This window comes from Propithecus coquereli, unplaced genomic scaffold, assembly GCF_000956105.1.
Source record: "Propithecus coquereli isolate 6110/MARCELLA unplaced genomic scaffold, Pcoq_1.0 Scaffold21, whole genome shotgun sequence".
NCBI lineage: Eukaryota > Metazoa > Chordata > Mammalia > Primates > Indriidae > Propithecus > Propithecus coquereli.
Genome location: NW_012146078.1, coordinates 3,535,070 through 3,554,787, shown reverse-complemented (window position 1 = coordinate 3,554,787; position 19,718 = coordinate 3,535,070). Strand labels below are relative to the sequence as shown.

The following is a 19,718-nucleotide window of genomic DNA, read 5'->3' as shown; positions in this document are numbered from 1 at the left end:
ATACATGACCGTGTAGTGATCATATTTCCATGATACAAAGTTGGCAGCATTGTATTGAAGGGTTTTTTCTTTTTTAATTTCCAATTTATTTTGCTAACTGCATTCATAGCATACGTATTAAATAGTGAAATGTCAGTCAAATGCATTGTCAAAGTTAACCTCTCCCTTCAACAAAAAAGGGAAAGCAAACTATGCTACAGAACACTTAACATTTGATGTGCATTAGAATCACCCATAAAACTTTGTTTTTAAAAATAAAAATGTATGTATATTTTTTTCCCACATATGATTCTCATTTGCACCAAAAGTTGAGAGATACTGTTATAGAAAGTTTATAATGTAAGTGAGGTTTTGCCAATTATTACAGAGTTTTCTTATTTTCACATGTATGGTCAAACTAAGAAATACAAGAGAAAAATTCAAAGATGAAATAAATATTAAAATGACATTTAATAGTTTATACTCTACTAAAAACACTTTTATTTGATGGAATAGGTCATTCAGTTGCCTCAGTGCTGTGAAAAGAGGCATAGTTACAATCACGTATGTGTTCGGGAGACATTACAGATGGCACATCTGAAAAGGCTTCACAGGGGAAGATGCTTTAAGCTGGGCTTTGAATGACAGATGAAGATAGTACTAACATTTGTAGAGGATTTTGTAGTTCACAGAGCTCTTTTTCCTTATTTTATTATTTGTTTTTTACAACCGTCTGGTGACATTAATAGGGTAACAGAAATGTGGGGAAATGGGTGGGAGATGAGACTAATAGGAGAGACTAGGCAGGGGGAGTGGCTGTTGGAGATCTAAAGGGACTGGAAAACTACACTAAAAGTTGGAACTTAAGTTCATAAATATCCTGGGACCATTAAAGGATTTCTGGTAAGGAAGTAACCTATTCCTTTTTATGATCTTAAAATTTGTAACTTGAGCAGCTTCTATACATTATAGTTTTATGAGACAAGATAGAGGATGTAGACAGAACTTTGGAGAAAGAAAAGGAATCGTTTTGAGTGAATGGATTTTGAATTTGCTATATCTAGAAAATCTAGGTGGGAAAATCAAATTGTAACAGGTGTTTAGAAATAAGAAATTTGAATTCAGGAAGGATTCCAAGCTATAGATGATGGATTTATAGGGGCAAACTGAAGTCAGTGGAATAGATTTGACTCCCATTCATTCTGTAAACATTTATTCAGAGGTTGCTGTGTGCCAACTTTTATGCTAACCATAGGGAGATACAAAAAATGAGACACCATCCCTTGTAATTTAGGGATGCAAAGTTGGGGAGTGGGAGTAAGGATATATAGAGACAGTTATAAACACAGTATATAAATGCTTTTTAGACATAAGTTATTCTCAGTGGAAAGAAGAGAGAATTTTAACTGTACCTCAGGACAGAGGCCAGAATGAATGGAAAGAAAAACATTCAGAGTAGAACTGATTCTCAAAGAATGAACAAGGGATCAGCAGGAATTTACCGGCTGGATAAAGTGGGAGTAGGATGTACAAAGTTAAGGTCTGCCTGTGGAACTGTAGAATTGTAAGCAGTTCAGGAAGGTTACATAGCATGTAAGGGACTATGAAGACATGAGGCTGGCAAGGTAGTGTTCCTCCCTGTAATCTATAATACACCATATGCAGACAATATGACATATATACATACATGATTTTAAAGACATTATGGTATCTCCTCCTATTCAAACAAGGATTTAGATTATTCCAAACCACTAGAGGCATTATTTATAACTTGAACTAAGATGGATCGACAACAGATTCCCAAGTAAAAGCTGATACAGTTATCTTTGAGTCATTAGTAAAAGTTTAAAAGCTTGAGGGATATAAAGATGACTTCTAGTAGGCTTATTATTCTGACACCTTATTAGGTTTGAAAGATTATAATTGCCTTCTTTGTGTGTGCCACATTTCCCCCTTATTTGGATAAATAACTTAGTAAAACCCTGCCTCTACAAAAAAAAAAAAAAATGGAAAAATTAGCCAGGCATGGTAGTGCCCACCTGTATGCCCAGCTATTCAGGAGGCTGAGGCAAGAGGATCGCTTGAGCCCAGGAATTTGAGGTTACAGTGAGCTATGATGGCACCTCTAGCCTGAGCAATAGGGTGAGACTCTATCTCTAAATAAATAAATGGTATAAATTAAAGTTTCAATAAACAGTTTAAAAAAAAAGAATCTAGTTAGTTCTTAACATAGAAAATTAATAAACCTGTTAAAATACATATAATTTAACCCTTCTGCCAAAGAATATGAGACTGGTACCTAAAATAATAAATGGGGGTTTAGATTTGTAAGAAATCTTAATGACCATAAGTTTATGAAGCATTTTGTATAATGATGAGGGCTTGTCAAACTTGAAAATGGAAGCTAAAATCCTATATATTCCAGATTATTTTCAAGTTAAAAAAAAGAAAGGTATATATTTATAAACAATGCTGTCAAGTGAGGAGAATTGCACATTGGAATACTGTTTATTCATCTTTTGTTTCACAGTTGTATTTTAAAGAGATAGACCAGTTAGCATAATCATTTAAAAAAATATTTAGTAGTAATATTTTTCTTTTTACAGGTTGAAGAAGAAGGCTTGCAAATTTGTGTTGAAATATGTGGTTGTGCCCTACAACTAGACCTTCATGATGATCCCAAAACTAAATGTCTGATTTATAAAACAATTGCACATTTTTTGCCAAATGATTTGGAGATCCTCAGGATTTGTGCACTCTCAATATTTTTTCTTGAGCGCTCCTTAGAAGCTTATCATACTGTTGAAGAGCTTTATAAACGTCCAGATGAAGAATATAATGAAGGCACAAGTAGTGTTCAAAATCGTGTTCGTTTTGAGTTACTTCCAATTTTGAAAAAGGGATTGTTTTTTGATCCTGAATTTTGGAACTTTGTAATGATTAAGAAAAACTGTGTAGCATTACTGAGCGATAAATCAGCAGTTAGATTTCTAAATGAAAGTACACTGGAAAATTCTACAGGTAATCTAAAAAAGACAGTGGAAAAGCAAGGTTTAGATGAAGGGCTTGACTCTCTCACAGATCAGAGCACTGGAGAGACTGATCCTGATGATGTGTCTGGAGTGCAACCCAAAGGTCATATTAATACAAAGAAAAACCTTACAGCTCTTAATACTTCCAAGGTAGATCACAATGTCCCAAGACATCGGTGTATGTTATGTAACAAGGAATTTCTAGGTGGTCACATTGTAAGGCATGCCCAGGCTCATCAGAAAAAAGGCAGTTTTTCATGTGTAATATGTGGTAGAAAATTTAGAAATAAAGGACTTATGCAGAAACATTTAAAGAATCACGTTAAGAAAATACAGAGACAGCAAATTGCTGCAGCTCAACAGGATGATCAAGAAATCACTATTTTGGGAGAAATAAATTGTTCCAATTCTTCCATTTCATTTGAAAATGGAAATTCTGGTAGTAAGGATTTGGAAGTAGGGACTCTTACTGCTTCTAGTGATGGAAACAAAGAAGTCATTCCTGAGCACGTGGCTGAATTCATTGAAATTCCTATAAGTGTACCAGAAGATGTTATTGAAAACATTATTGAAAATGGCAGTCCTGATACTTCTTTAAATAATGTCTTGAAGCCTTTACCAGAATGTGAGGATGATTATGAGGAGGAAGAGGATGAAGAAGGTGATTATGAAGATGATGATTATGACCTGAATCAAGAAACTTCAGTACTTCATAGAATCAATGGAACTGTATGCCATCCAAAAGATATATATGCCACAGATCAAGAAGGAAACTTTAAGTGCCCTGCTCTTGGCTGTGTCAGGATATTTAAAAGAATTGGATTTCTAAATAAACATGCAATGACTGTACATCCAACTGATTTAAATGTGCGACAAACAGTAATGAAGTGGAGCAAAGGAAAATGCAAATTTTGTCAAAGGCAATTTGAAGATTCTCAGCATTTTATAGATCACCTTAATAGACACAGCTATCCAAATGTGTACTTTTGTTTGCATTTTAATTGCAACGAGTCATTTAAGCTGCCATTCCAGCTTGCCCAGCATACAAAAAGTCACAGGATATTTCAAGCTCAGTGTAGTTTTCCAGAATGCCATGAGCTTTTTGAAGATCTTCCTTTGCTATATGAACACGAAGCTCAGCACTATTTGAGTAAAACACCAGAATCATCTGCACAACCAAGTGAAACAATTCTTTGGGATGTTCATTCAGACTCAAATCCTAATCATCAGGAAAAAGACTCATCTAGTAATGAGAAACAAACTGTTAATCTGCCAGTTTCTACTTGCAAATCAAGGAAAGATTCTACAGAACCAAAGACATGTATACAAAGTATAGAAAAGAAAACAGACAGTTTAGTTCAGAATGGGAATGAACATTCTGATGACACTGTTTCAAATATAAGCTTGATAGACCAAAAGATGCCTGACATAGAGCCAAATTCTGAAAATAATTGTAGTAGTAGTGATTTAGTCAATGGACACAGTGAAATAGAGCAAACGCCTTTAGTTTCATCAGATCCTGCTTTGAAAAGTGATACAAGTAGAATCAGGACAGAAAATGGTTCCGTTTTACCCAATGCTGTACCACAAGAACACAATACCTTGCCAGTATCTCAGGCACCTTCCAAACCAAATCTGACAAGTGAACCTACTTCATATGGCTTAATTTTAACAAAACCGTATGTCAGACCATTGCCTCCCAGTTACCTTGATGAACGGTATCTTAGTATGCCAAAACGCAGAAAATTTCTGACTGATATAGTAGATGCCTGTTCTGATCAAGATAACATTTACAAAAAACCAGTGAAAAGATTAAGATGTGGCAAATGCCTGACCACCTACTGTAATGCAGAAGCACTTGAGGCTCACCTTGCACAAAAGAAATGTCAGACACTCTTTGGATTTGAGTCAGATGATGAAAGTAAGTCTTCTATCTTCTCAGTAGATATATCTGTAGAAATAGAAAAATGCCATAAATATAACTATCATAGATCTTTATGAGGTTAAAAAAATTGACATTTATATAGCACAGATAGTAAAGCACTACCCCATAATCCATACAACCATTATGAGGTGATATTAGTATTCCTGTTTTATAGATCAAGTGAAATTCACAAATTAATTTGCATAGGTATAGGCCTATGAATCTGTGCAAGCCAGAACTTGAACGCAGGTTTTCTATATTCTTTGATTATATTCTTTCACTGTATAAAGGCTTTTCTTCATTCTAAGTTTAATGTAATAAAAGTTCTTGAAACAAAGTAACTTTGATAAAAATGTTTTTTCATCTGCATGCGAGAATATAAATCAAATGAAGCTAAGTCTCTGTTACAAAAATAGAAGTAAAAAGAGAACCAGAAAATAATTGAAAAACAAAATGATCAAAAGAAGAGCTTGCCTTGCTGCTAATATCCTTTGAATGGCTGAGGGTATAAATTAAACAGGAATCTGACTTAAGAATTCCACTTGAACATCTATAAAATTTGAATTAACAGATGTGTTCTGTTTTACAGGTGCCTGATAAAAATGTTTCAGAAAGATCTGTCGATCAAGCAGTAGTGTGAAAAAAGCACTATAAGAAAACGCATCATCAGTTTGCTATTTCTCTGATGGCCTTAATTTTAGAGCGGTCTCGGATTACTAAAGACAAAGCACATTTTCTAGAACGAACTCACAGGGGAGATGTGCTGGCTTAGACTCCAAAAGGGTTATTATAAAACTCCCAAAGTACCAGTTTTCCAGAAAACCACATTTTTAAAAGGGTTATGATGATTAATAGCAGCATGTTCAGTTTCGCTTATGTGAGAAATATGTTCAGGCAACTAGTCAGAAAGAAAAACCAGCTATGGCCTTACACAAAGGGAAAAGTGAACACATTAATGAAAAGGGGGAGTGGTTTACAATAATAAACAACGTAAAGTATTTTATTCTACAAGTGGGCTTTGTTTTCTTGTAATGCATAATTAGATTATGTCCTCCCTTCTGGTCAAACATGGTTTAAGAAACCATTGCTCTTTGGTTTGTGATTTGATTTAGAAACTGACTCATGAAAATAAAACTTATCACCATGTTATCTATTAAAGATTGTAACTTGTTTCCAGATAATTAACTATGTCAAAGTTCAGTGAATGAGTGGCATGCCAGCATTGAAAGTGAAAAAAACAAAACAAACAGTGCTTTGCTGATAAGCTCTTGATAGAACCTTCCACCCACAACTTTTATAATATACATCAGTTATATTTAAAAGGCAACAGTGCCAATTAAATAGAAAAAGAACCATCAGTAACTGGGGAGAGATGGTAGGAATCTAAGACATTACATGCTATGTAGTTGAAGAAAAACACTGAATTGGAAATTCTTCAATGTGAATAATGGTAAAAGCACACTGGGACATTTCTGTTTATATATAATACTAGGACATTGCTTGATAATTCCATAGTAAGGTCCTTTAGACATTAATGTGAGTTATCTAAGTATAGTCCCATAAATATAACTGGCTTAAAAAATTTGTCAGCTAAGAATGAGGTTGAAAATTCATTCATTTTATTCAGAGAGGTAATTCCAAAATAAGCCATACTACTGTTTTTTATTCATGAGTGATAAATTTGGTCTGAATAGTAATTTTTACATATAAAAGGAAGTTTTTACACAAAAATTTGCACAGCAAGAACACAATAAGAGATACATTGATGCATTATTTTCCTTGGTGACTGGTAAGAAAGATTTTAAAAACGGACCTATTAATAAACCCATGTCAACCAAATATTCCAGTTATTCCAAATGAGAAGTTTTTGATCAAAGCAGATAATCTCATCAGACCCTATTATCAATATGACAATTTTAGAGCTTCTTGAATGAGGTTACTAGAAGTGGGACATTTCTTCCAGGGCAGCACCTAGATTTTATTTAACTAAAATTTCCAGGTCATGATAGAGCAAATGATCTAAAAAGTACTTCCCAATTGTATTAGTTTACTTATTTTCAGCATTCAGTACTATGCAATGATGGTCATAAGCCCATTCCAAATTTAAGTTTGTTTTTGTTCTGTTATGTAGCCTACATTAGGCTGTGGAACTTATATTTAGATAACAGATAACTGAACACAACTCATAATCAAGTTTTTAAATCCTTTCTTTAAGGTCAACTAAAAAAATTGTTTTCCATTTTTAATGATACTAAAAATGTAATGATTAAGTTTATTTCAGTGCATTCTAAAAGTGTGTCTTATAATAAAAAGTCTGTTTGGAAACTGATTTGGACAATGAAGTTTTTTGGAAATATAATTTCTGCTTTGTACATTTTCTGGAAGTTTAACATAACATTTTATATTTTTAATTTTTATTTTTTACAAGTTGTAACCATTGACATAAATCCATGCCTACAAATTGTTACATTTTCATTAGTTTGAAAAGTGCATGTGAAGATGTTTTTTAAACATATTCCACTTGTTATTTTTTTTTGTCTTCAATTTGAAGTTTATTTCTATTTTTGTGTTGCTAAGAGAAAACTTTCTGAAAGACTGAGATCAAATTGGTTTAGATATAACTAAATCAAGGAATGTTTTATAAAATTCTGTTTGGCCACACCGTTCTAACCTCTTTATTTGTATACTTCTCAAATAATGGTTGTTGAAAGAATGTATACATTATGTCTGTCTTCTAAATCATAAACCTACATCATTTTGCTTTCATAGGGTGCATAAACTTCCAACAGTTCTAATTTGGGATTCAGAAGAAAAGGAAACTTTCTTCTTATTTCTCTGATTTTTCTCCTTTTCTTTTCTTCTCTTCTACTCCTGTTGGAGGATGTGTTTATTTTACGTGGACCAAGTTTCAAATCTTTGTTTTTAAATAAAAATTTCCTTCAAAAAATTAAATATTAACTTTCTGCTATGTATCAGTAAGGTCAAGAAAATAGCAAATCTGAATATTTATTTGCTGCTCAGATACTATGGAGGAAGTAGAAAAGGGGAATTTCCGTGGACAAGGACACTGGTACTTTGGGCTTTAGCCATATTCATTTTTTTAAAACCACCAATTATATAATGCATAGATAATTTATATCATTGAACTTGTGATTCTTTTCAAATCACACTGAAGGTTCAGCCGTACTCCTTTCATGTTTGGTTTAATACTGTTGTATGGATGAAAAACCTAAAAGGGATGATAGTGTTTATTTTTTAATTTATTTGGTACTGTAAAACACCTTTTCAGAATGAATAAATGCTGCATATGCATTTTGGAATTGTTAATATGTGAAAGATATTACAGATTCAGCAAGAAAGAAAATTTGTGCTTCCTTGTTGAACATTAAATTATTTTACTTTGCATTTTATAAGAATACAAATTAAAACTGAGCCATTGAACTGCAATAAATCAACAATAGTGTCTCATTTCAAGAAATTTTTTGTACTGTACATAGATTTGTTCAATAAAACATTGTCCTTGTTGGTAATCAAGTGTTCAATTTGTATATAGTTTAGTACATGGCTTTCAAAAGGAATTATGACTTAAGGTATATATTAAATATATGTCTCATTAGAGAGGAATAGTATATTTCAGTTAACATCAGATTATTGAGTGATTTTTTTTAAACAGAACATCTAAAATTTTACACAAAATAGACATTTTTGGACATTTTAACTATGCAGGAATAAAAGTTGATAGGTTTCTGGTTACTAAAATCATTTCAAGTGTTTTCAGTGTGATATAGTACTCTCTGCAAACGTAGTAGGTATAAAAGAAATAAATACCAGAACTCTCCAAAAGCAAGACAGTAGATGGATTTATCTACACTGGTAGTTCTTCGGAGATAAAGAGCTTCTGGTGGAACTTAAAAAAATAAGACTATGAAGTCACTTTGAAATATTAGGTTATAGATGGTGATGAAAATTGCTTCCTCAAAAGTATTTCAATAGGGAAATGTTTAGGTCAATTAATAATCTTTAATCAAAAGTGATATCCATGGGTATGAGGGCTCCTACTTTTTGGTTCACTAACTAAGGAAAAAAACCCTACACTATCTGTTATAACTTGCAACTGGAAAAAGTGGGGCTGTAAGTAGAAAAAGTACCTCTTTTTGATGCAATGAAGATAGCACTGCAAATGAAAGAATAGATAGTAATGGGCTAAAGTGATTTGTGCTATTACATATTCTTTGAAACACTGTAAAGTTATTAAAACTTTATAGAGCTGAGATCTAAAATTCTCAGTCTGGTTTATGTTCATCTGATCATAGACTGAATATGTTCCATGTTGACAACAAGGAAATGAAGTATTTAGACAAAGTTATTGGGGTTTAGGTAACTTCATTTTCCTTTTCTGAAACTTGAAATCCAGGAAGCAAATATTACTAAGTAAGCTCCCAAAATAACCAAATTAAGTTGCTTTTCATAACATAAGATTCATACTTATTTCAGGAATAAACTTACTTGAAATAGACACAATAAAATATTACATGGAATAAAAATTAAAGGGATGAGAAGTTCATGCTTTGTTGATGGGTGCTGCACACCAGGGAAGAAATGGCTTCTGTGTTAAATAAATTACTGTGTACCAGCTACTTTATATATGTTACCTCTAATTCTTAAAACAATTCAAGGGTAAATATGAACACTTCTCTTTAGGTACCAAGGCTCAGAATGGTTAATTTGATTAAAATCACACGGCTAATAAATGGAGAGGTGCAACTTAAAAATCAGATGTGTTCTAAAACCATGTTTCCATCCTGCCACTCTGTTTTCCCTACCAATATAGAGCATGAGTGGATCTAATGGAGTCAGACTTGCCTGAGGATCAGTGATTTCACAGACAAAGAATGAAGTCTGGTATGAACATACCTGGTTGATGTTTCATGTTTTAGCAGTGATTCTTAAAGTATGGTTTCTGGAGCAGCAAAATCACCATCACCGGGAACTTGCTAGAAATGCTAAATTGTGGTCAGGTGGGGGACCAATCTATTGGTTAACAAATCCTCCAGGTGATTCTGATACAAGCTAAGGTTTGAAAACTACGGATATAAAGCAACAAGGTTCTTCATATTTCCCTAGAATGTAAACTATTTCTTCTTAAATTCATAGAGGCTTCTTAAAACTGTTTCCAGGACATTTAAAGAAGTCCCCGATTAACAGGTGCTTAAGTAACTACTGTTGGATGAATGGGTATTTTAGTAGTAAGATTTAATACTCCAAACTGCTCTAGATCTAGGGATTTTTTTTTTTTGGTTCAAAAAGTATTCAGCTTAAGTGAAACTCTACTAGAAAATGATTTAATGCAAATGGTGCAAAAAGGTGTGGAGATCAGTTGTACCTGAATTCCAGCATGGTAGTTTTATAGTTGAGGAGAGCTAAGTTATTAGCTACTGTATATCCCACATCCCACTGAGCTCAGACTTCCTCATGTTAAAAGGAGACAGCTGCAAGGTTATATGAATTGTCTGTGAAGGGCCCAGTGCCGAGCCCTTCCTGTTACAATTTTGCTAAATTTTTCTTCATGTTATGGCTCCTGTCCTATCTTTGGCTCTAGCCATATTTAAAACACCACCTACCCTCATCATGCTGTTTTATTCCATGCATTTTTTTACTAGTGTTCTCTTTACTCATAATTCTTCACCCATTTTCCACACCATCTCTCATTCTTTGATGTAATCCTTCTTAGGCATCACTACTTTTTCTAGAAAGTCTGATCTCTTCATTACACCTATTTCTCCATTGAAACTTATTTCTCCCAGCATTCCTCCTCTTAGTATTAATAAATTACAACTCTAGCTGTACAAACCAAAATTTTGCAATCATCCCTGACTCTTAATCAAGTCCTCCACCTTAACTCAAGCCACCATCTTCTCTAATCTTTAGTGTTGTATTAAATAATAGTCTCTTCATTGAGCTTCAAGCCTATACCCTTACCTTCCTTCAATCTGAACTTCGCAGCAGCAGCCAAAGTGATCCTGTTTAAAACTTGCCCATGCCTTCACAGCTTATTCATTTATTAACAAATACTCATTGCATACCTACTATGTGCCAGGCTCTGTAGCAGGCAATGAAAACAAAACAAAAATTCTTGCCCCATAGAGCTCACATTCTACTGGGAGGAAACATACAGTGTGTTATGAATGCTATGGAGAAAAAGTGGGTAGGAAATATATAAGCAATCACGGTGTTGGTGGTTTTAAAACAGGATAATGAGGGAAGGCCTCTCTGACAGGGTGACTTTTGAGCAGGGGCCTGAATAAAGGGAAAGAAGCCATTCAGACACGGAGGGAAGAATATACCAGGCATAGTAACAAGAGCAAAGGCTTTGAGGCATGGACCTGCATGGCACATTGAAGGAACAGATGGCAAGGAAATGAAGTCAGAAGTAAAAGATAAAATCCAAAGTCTATGTGATGGCCTACAACAGCAGTCCCCAACCTTTCTGGCACTAGGGGACCGGTTTCATGGAAGACAATTTTTCCATGCACTGGGGGCAGGGATTGTTTTGGGATGATTCAAGCGCATTACATTTTTTGTGCAAACCTCTCTGTTAATGATAATCTGTATTTGCAGCCGCTCCCCCTGCTAGCATCACTGCCTTAGCACCACCTCAGATCATCAGGCATTAGATTCTCATAAGGAGCGTGCAACCTAGATCCCTCCCATGCGCAGTCTACAGTAGGGTTCTTTTTTTTTCTTTTTTGAGACAGAGTCCCGCTCTGTTGCCCCAGGTAGTGCCATGGCATCAGCCTAGCTCACAGCAACCTCAAACTCCTGGGCTCAAGCAATCTTCCTGCCTCAGCCTCCCAAGTAGCTAGGACTGTAGGTGTGCACCACCATGCCTGCTTAATTTTTTTTTTTTTCTTTTCCTAATTTTAGTTGACTGGCTAATTTCTTCTATTTTTAGTAGAGACAGGGTCTTGCTCTTGCTGAGGCTGGTCTCAAACTCTCGACCTCAAGCAATCCTCTCACCTTGGCTTCCCAGAGTGCTAGGATTACGGGCCTGAGCCACCATGCCCAACCTACAGTAGGCACATGTGGCTGATGGTTACTGTATTGGACAGCACAAATAACATTTTCATCATCTCAGAAAGTACTTTGACAGGTTGTTCTATGTTAGTGGTACTCAATACTCAACTGGGGGTGATTTTGCCCTCCATGGGACATTTGGCAATGTCTGGTGGTATTTTTGTTTGCCACAACTGAGGGGAGCATGTGCTACTGGCTCCCAGAGGCTAGGGATATTGTTAAATAGTCTACAATGCACAGGATGACCCCCACAACAAAAAATCATCCTGCCCAAAATGTCAACAGTGCCATGACTGAGAAAGCAGATTTGAATCAGTCTTGACTGCAACTCTAACCACACTGGTCATAAACTCCTCAAGCTGCTCTAGTATCCTGGCCTCCTTCCTCAAAACCTCTATTGTTGCTTCTTCCTGTGGCTCGCTCACTTTCTTCTGAGCTTTTTTTCAAAGTTATTTATTTAGAGAAGCCTTTCCTTTCAACCTGTATAGAAGAGTGACATCCTCTCCATCCCCCTCTTCTTGATTGATTTTTCTCCATAGCAGTTCTTGGCAGAGCAAATAATAATAGTTTCTTATACGTTTATTGTCTGTTTACTCTCACTAGAATGCAAGCCCCAAGGAACTTGCATTTGTCCCCAGTACACAGAACAGTAACTGGCAAGTAGTTTAGGTGCTCAATAAATACATTTTTTAAAAACGAAGTAATGACTGAATGGAAGACAAGGTTGGGCATACCTTCCATGTAGTCCCACACCAGCACATATGAGCACTTATCTTGTCACCTCTTTACTTGCAACATTCCCAAAAGCTCCCTGAAGGAAAGTTGAGCACTCATTAATACTTAATGAAAAATGAAGACTTGGTATCTGTTGAGCAAATGATACCCCAAATAACATCCACTGGCAAATTAATTTAACCATATTTTTGAATGCCTTGTTTTAAAGACTATATTTACAGAATATTTTATGGAGGATATTTATGAGATTTTAAAAATGTTAAATTTGGGCCGGGCGCAGTGGCTCACACCTGTAATCCTAGCTCTCTGGGAGGCCGAGGCGGGCGGATTGTTTGAGCTCAGAAGTTCAAGACCAGCCCGAGCAAGAGCAAGACCCCGTCTCTACTAAATATAGAAAGAAATTAATCGGACAATTAAAAATATATAGAAAAAATTAGCCGGGCATGGTGGTGCATGCCTGTAGTCCCAGCTACTTGGGAGGCTGAGGAGGGGGATCACTTGAGCCCAGGAGTTTGAGGTTGCTGTGAGGTAGGCTGATGCCATGGCACTCTAGCCCGGGCAACACAGTGAGACTCTGTCTCAAAAAAAAAAAAAAAAAAAAAAAAGTTAAATTTGCTCACGGGGATCTGCAGATGTGTACATTTCAGCTACTAAATGGCAATATCTTAAATATTAACTAATCCAAAATATTAACTAAAAATAGGAGACAGAGGCAATGACAACGTGTTTAAGTCTGATTCCTCAGTCCAGCAGGGCATGGCTATTTTTTCTATTATAAATGTGATTTGGTCTCATACGAATAGTAATAATAGCAGCTAATATATATTGAGCTCTTACTAGGAGCCAGGCCCTGTTCTTCAACCCGCCCCTACAATCCACTGAGGTAGGTATCTTTACTAGATCCATTTCCAGATAGACCTAAGGGACAAAAAGGCTAAGGAGCTTGCTCACAGTCACAGTTAGTAAATGTTGGAGTAAAAGCCTGGCAATCTGGCTTCCAGAACCCCCAACCTTAAACTGCATGCGATACCGCCTCTCCCAAAGCCAATCTGGCGACAAGGGGAATGCAGGCAACATAGGATCCTAGCGTGTGTGAGAGGAAAGTCCCCGGAAGGCGGGCAGGCGTGGGACAGGATAGGTGGTTATCTTTGTTTTGATTTTTAATTTTTTATAGCACAATGTTAAAAAAAATCAAGTTATTTTAATTTACGTATTCAAAAAATATCAAACTACCGGCTCACCCAACTCAGACGAGGCCGCAGAGGAAATTCAAGAGCTCCCGGGGGCCGGGCCGGCGGGCGGGGAGGAGCCGCCTCCATTGGCCGGCCCCGCGGCATCACGGGAGCTGGCATTGAGCCCGGGACGCCTTCCGCTTTTCACGCACCTGCGCAACCTTCTAGGGAGCTCTTTTCGAGGAGGGACTTCTGAGCAGTTCACGGGTTCTCTTACTGTAACCAGCTCCCCTGTGGAAAGTCGATGTTCTCCAAGTAAACACACCGCATCTTACTAGAGGGGACATCCCGGAACCACAAGTCGGAGCACCGCGTTTCCTGATCGACCTCCTTGGCGATCACTTCCGCCCAGGGGTTGGAATACTCGAGGCCCTTCTACGGAGAACAACAAGAAAGGCACTTCCGGTGTCTGTTGCCAAGGCGCGGGCCCGGTGGGCCGTAGGGGCGACATTATTGGCATCGTCCTCCCCCCCCTTCCCGGGGGTCGAAATGTCGGGACTCAGCTCCCCAGAGATGGAGGGCTGTCGTAATCTGCTCGGCCTACTGGAAAACGACGAGATCATGGCCCTGTGCGACACCGTCACCAACCGCCTGGTGCACCCTGAGGACCGCCAAGGTAAGGGGAAACCCTTCAACTGGGGGACAGCCGAGTCCAGGTTGCGGGAGCGTGGGAGTGGCGAGGGTTCGAGGCCTAGCTCCGGGTTCGTCCCCGACCGCGCTTGAGCAGAATCCTCATACTCGGGAATCTTGGCCGCCGCCGTTGCTCCTTTGCTCCGGAACCAGGACGCAGAATTGGGCGGCCCGGCCCGAGAGGGTGGGGGTGGCGCTGACAATTGCATAGTTTTCAGGTTTTATACATTGAATGTTAATGGCAAGCGATTGTTGTTGGAGGATTCGGAGTGTGTCATTTTGTTGTTGTTTTTAAGTTTCCGGGGAGCCAGAATGTTTTCCATTTCCCCTGTCAACTGAAGAGTGTCAGCTGCTGCTCTGGTTTTTTTCTTCAAGCTTGCGGGGAGGAGGATATCATAAATACTTTATATCAGTCTCGTTGGTAAAAACAACTACTGTAATAACAAAGCAGATAGTTTGAATCCATGTCTTTTTGTAGCCAGAATTTTTCTAAGATAATTTTGTGTGCTAGAAATAAATTACTTTTATAGTCAAACAAATATTCTGGTAGATTTCAAGAGCTATTAGTATTAAGCCTGATTGTGACTAGTACATATAAAAATGTAAAGCGTTTGTTTCATTTTGTGTATCACGTAGCTAGTTTTATTTTAAATTTGCTGAATTTTACTTTAAAATGTGAACATTCGATTCCCATATTAGCAGATGATTTAAGTATCTTCAAAAGATTCTGCCTTTTAAAACTGTATTTCTGCTTTTAACTTGGATTTACATTTTTGCCATTGAAGAAAATCAGTCATTTGTAACTTTGAATCATGAACATTAAAAGAAAATTCGTAAGAACTTAGACTGAAAATAGTTTTATACTTGTGTAGTTCTTAAGCATTTATGTATTTAACATGGCAGTCACCTTCTTAGAATTATGGTGAGTGTGAATCTAAAATTATTATAGATAAAATGCTGGATTTCATTGATAGTGGATCTAAAAGAAAATGAGAGTAAAAAAATAAAAATTTTCCAGTACATAAAACGTTTAAATGATTTGAAGCTCGTTGCTCAGGAAAAAAAAAATAACCGATAGGCATATGAAAAATATTCAGTCTCTTTAAAAAACAATGAAATGAAAACCAAAAATGAGAGTTGTCTTTTCTATGTACCAGACTGGCAAAAAATTAAAAATACAAACTTTAAGTGCTGGTGACCAGGTGAAACAACTCTTTGACAACTCAATGAAGGAATGTAAGGTAGAACTACCACTTTGGAAAACAAGTTTGACATTATTTCCTAAAATGGAAGATTAGACACATACTCTAGATCAGAACTTCTCAACCCTGAATGTGCTTTTGAATCTCTTGGAGATCTCGTTACAATGCAGATTCTGGTTTATTAGTTTTGGGGTAGATCCAGAAATTCTGCATTTCTAACAAGCTCCCAGGTGAGGCTTATGTTGCTTGCTTCTTTGCACTTGGAATATAATTAATTATGATACAGTAATGAAAATGAATTAACTAGAGTTGCATATATCCACATAGATAAGTCTCAAAAACAGTAAATGAAAGGCTGATTACAGAAGACTGAATACTGTATATTGATGGATTAGATTGATAGAACATTTAAAATACACCAAACTAAATATATTGTTTAGGGATACATATTTATGCTATGCTACTATAAAGAAAAGCAAGGGAATCCTAAAGCAAAATTTAGGATATTAGCTACCCTGTGAAGTGGATGAAAAGCTAGAGGAGGAATAGCATTAGGGAGGGGTGAAATAAGGATCTCAAGAGTACGGACTAGAAATTTCTTATGTCTCAAGCTAGGAGGTCGCTATATAGGAGTTCATTTTATTGCTGTTGTATATACATTATACAAGTCAAAAATATTCTTTGGTTTGTGTTAAAATTTTCAAAAATTAAAAAAATACAAGTCCTTGTTCTGCCACTTTCTAGAAATATGATTATTGATACCTCATGTATCCTAGACTTTTATCTGTAGTATGAGATTGGGTTAAAATTCCTTGACATCCAAAATATTGTCATTTTACTTATTTTTGGAAGTCATACATGTATATAGGTCTGTTGGCTTTATTAGGAACAATTATTTTTCTGGCACGAATTTTTTCTTAAAACAATTCTTTAAGAGAAAATGCTAGAATTTCACTGTTGCTATGGGAAGTGAAAGGAAGGGAGAATTTTAGGTAAAAGAAGTTTAAAACATAAAGAAATTATTTTAAAAAATAACCTGACAACAACCCCTTTCCTCTTTAAAAAATGACAGCCATCTCATGTAAAAAGCAATAATGTTGTTATAAGAGTTTATAAATGTTATTCGGTAGAGTTTCTCCTGACTCTGGACAAATTTATAGGTGGCTCATGATTATCTGTTAATCTTTGCGATTTCCTTCTAGATGCCATTCATGCAATATTAGTGTACAGTCAAAGCGTAGAAGAACTTCTGAGGCGTAAAAAAGTCCACCGAGAAGTCATATTTAAGTACTTGGCAACACAGGGGGTTGTTATACCTCCAGCTACTGAAAAACACAATCTTATTCAGCATGCAAAAGATTACTGGCAAAAAAAGTCACAACTGAAATTGAAAGAAACACCAGAGCCAGTAACAAAGACAGAGGACATCCGACTCTTTCAACAGGTGAAGTAGATCTTATATTTTAAACCTTTTTTTTTAAAAAAAGAGATGGGGACTCTGTCACCCTGGCTGGAGTGCAGTGGTGTAATCCTAGGTCACTGCAGCCTGGAACTCCTGTACTCAAGCCATTCTCCTGCCTCGTGTGCACCACTACTATATCCTAGGCTTTGCCTGGTCTGAAACTCTATAAATAATCCTAGATCTGGGGGAACATGGTTAATAATATTCTATTTATATTTTATAATTTTAACTTTACTTCATATCCTTTGCATCCTAAGGGAAGAAAGACCAATGAAGCAACTAAAAAATATTTCTGACATTTAGTGATGCTTATATAATCTATTGATTAGTAAGGGAAAAAGTATTTGTCAATATCAATAATACTGATATTGATTTTCAATATCAAGTGAGTACCATTGGATTTTTAGAGTGTAAATTTCAAGGTTAATTTTAATTTGGATTCTAGTTCTCTGTAATTTTTTCCACTTTAAAAAAATTCTATTGTAAATCCTTTCTCATTTGTAAGACTTTTTTGAATTAAATTGCAAAAATTCCATGAAAGGAACGTAAGTATTTTTCCCATTTGATTTTTTTTTTTTTAACTAGAAAAAATCTTGTAGTAATTTCTCCAGCTGACATTGGCTATTTCTGTTTCTTTGTATATCCACTGTACATTTTAGATATCAAATGAATATTTAAATGTTTGAATGAATCTCTAGGTAATTTGCAGATTTTTAAACTACATACTATACTCTTTGAATTAATGAGCTTTTATAGTGAGAAAGCTTTGCTTTCACGTTAGTTAAGGATCTTCTAAGGGCTTTGTTAACATAGTGAAAAGAGCATTGACTTTTACACCTGTAAAAACAATGCCACAATCAAAAGAGAGTGCTTATATAAATCATCATTGACTGTTCATGCTGATATTTTAAGAGACTTTGTTAAGCCTTACTTTCTTAGCTGAATTTTCATCTAAGCTGGAAAACTCTTAAAATGATTTTTCTCCTTTTTGAAAAAAGATTTAACTGTGAATCATAGGTTCCGTGAGTTCACATGTGGTTCAATTCCCTGTGCTGTAACCAGCAGTATATTCAAACTTAGCTCTGAAACAGGCTAGATAGAAAAAGATATGAGAGACAAACCTTAGTTTTATTTTATATTTATTGTATTTATTTTAATCATCAGGCAAAAGAAGATAAAAAAGCTGAAAAAGTTGATTATCGTCGCCTAGGAGAAGAATTCTGTCACTGGTTCTTTGGACTTCTTAATTCTCAGAATCCTTTTCTGGGACCACCTCAAGATGAATGGGGGCCACAGCATTTCTGGCATGACGTCAAGCTTAGGTTTTATTACAACACCTCAGAACAAAATGTGATAGACTACCATGGAGCAGAAATCGTGAGCCTTCGTTTGCTATCATTAGTAAAAGAAGAATTTCTTTTTCTCAGCCCCAACCTTGATTCCCGTGGACTGAAATGTGCTTCTTCTCCCCATGGGCTGGTTATGGTTGGAGTTGCTGGGACTGTCCACCGAGGGAACACTTGTTTGGGTATTTTTGAACAAATTTTTGGACTCATCCGTTGCCCTTTTGTGGAGAATACTTGGAAAATCAAATTTATCAACCTGAGAATTGTTGGAGAGAATTCCCTTGCTCCTGGAACATTACTGAAACCAGCTATTACATTTGAACAAAGTGATTTAGAGGCCTTTTATAATGTAATCACTTTATGTGGCACCAATGAAGTACGACTTAATGTAAAGCAGGCATTGGATAGTGGAACTGGAGACCAAGCTTTATGTGGTGGAAATGAGGCATTGCTGAACAAAAGAGAAGTGAGTTTGCCTAAGTCTTTAAAACCTTGAGGACTATATGTCAACCTAAAAAAAAACCTTCTATACAGAAACTCTTCCAAATACTACATCAGTAGTGTCTAAGACTTAGACATCACTTAGACTCTAAGTGATTTCAGATATGAGGATTGACATATTTTAGTTGAAATACCTTTCTGGACTACAGACTGATACATTATGTGAAAATTTACCTTTCTCTACCTGAGTTGCAGCAAATGTTCTGAGAGCATAATGCAGTTCATCAAATAAATCCCACTTTAGATGTTATAGGTAACCATGTGCCTTAGAAACCCGGTAATATGTTTATTTTACTTAGTGAATATTCTGCTAATATCTGTACTGGTCACGTGGAAAAGGACTAATAGTGTTCAAGGCTTCCCCTCTTTAAGTTTTTCATTTACTTAAATCTGGATAATTGGATATTTTACAAACGCATCTCACTACAGCATTATTTTTAAAACAAATATTTTAGAGGTGTTTAAGTTCAGAAAATTTTAATGACATTCTTAGTGAAAAGTCCAATAATTTAGCAGATAAAAAAAATTACTGCCTCTTGAAATATTTGAAGAACATTTTTTAAAGCTATCTGCTGTAGTCCAAGATAAGTATCTTTTATAA

General features: G+C 35.9%; 2 protein-coding genes across 2 annotated transcripts in view; both read left to right on the top strand.

Moving 5' to 3' along the window:
- The window catches only part of ZNF654 (zinc finger protein 654), a 15,378-nt gene extending 1,124 nt beyond the window's left edge, over positions 1–14,254 (top strand). Inside the window, exons 2-3 of the mRNA XM_012644315.1 lie at positions 2,586–4,952; positions 13,919–14,254. Coding sequence (XP_012499769.1) covers positions 2,586–4,952; positions 13,919–14,254 — 2,703 coding nt within the window. The remainder of the gene's footprint in view (positions 1–2,585; positions 4,953–13,918) is intronic.
- On the top strand, positions 14,162–19,129 carry LOC105810356 (chromosome unknown open reading frame, human C3orf38). Its single transcript, XM_012644328.1, has 3 exons — positions 14,162–14,592; positions 17,011–17,252; positions 18,435–19,129. The coding sequence occupies exons 1-3, from the start codon at positions 14,466–14,468 to the stop codon at positions 19,110–19,112; spliced, it is 1,047 nt and encodes a 348-aa protein (XP_012499782.1). The 5' UTR covers positions 14,162–14,465; the 3' UTR covers positions 19,113–19,129.
- The last annotated feature ends 589 nt before the right edge of the window (positions 19,130–19,718 follow it).

What these genes read in the sequence shown, in the direction of transcription:
- LOC105810356 (XM_012644328.1), top strand. Translation starts at nt 14,466, where the DNA reads ATGTCGGGACTCAGCTCCCCAGAGATGGAGGGCTGTCGTAATCTGCTC. An exon ending in GCACCCTGAGGACCGCCAAG is followed by an intron (nt 14,593 to 17,010) that starts GTAAGGGGAAAC and finishes ATTTCCTTCTAG; the next exon opens with ATGCCATTCATGCAATATTA. An exon ending in ACATCCGACTCTTTCAACAG is followed by an intron (nt 17,253 to 18,434) that starts GTGAAGTAGATC and finishes TTTAATCATCAG; the next exon opens with GCAAAAGAAGATAAAAAAGC.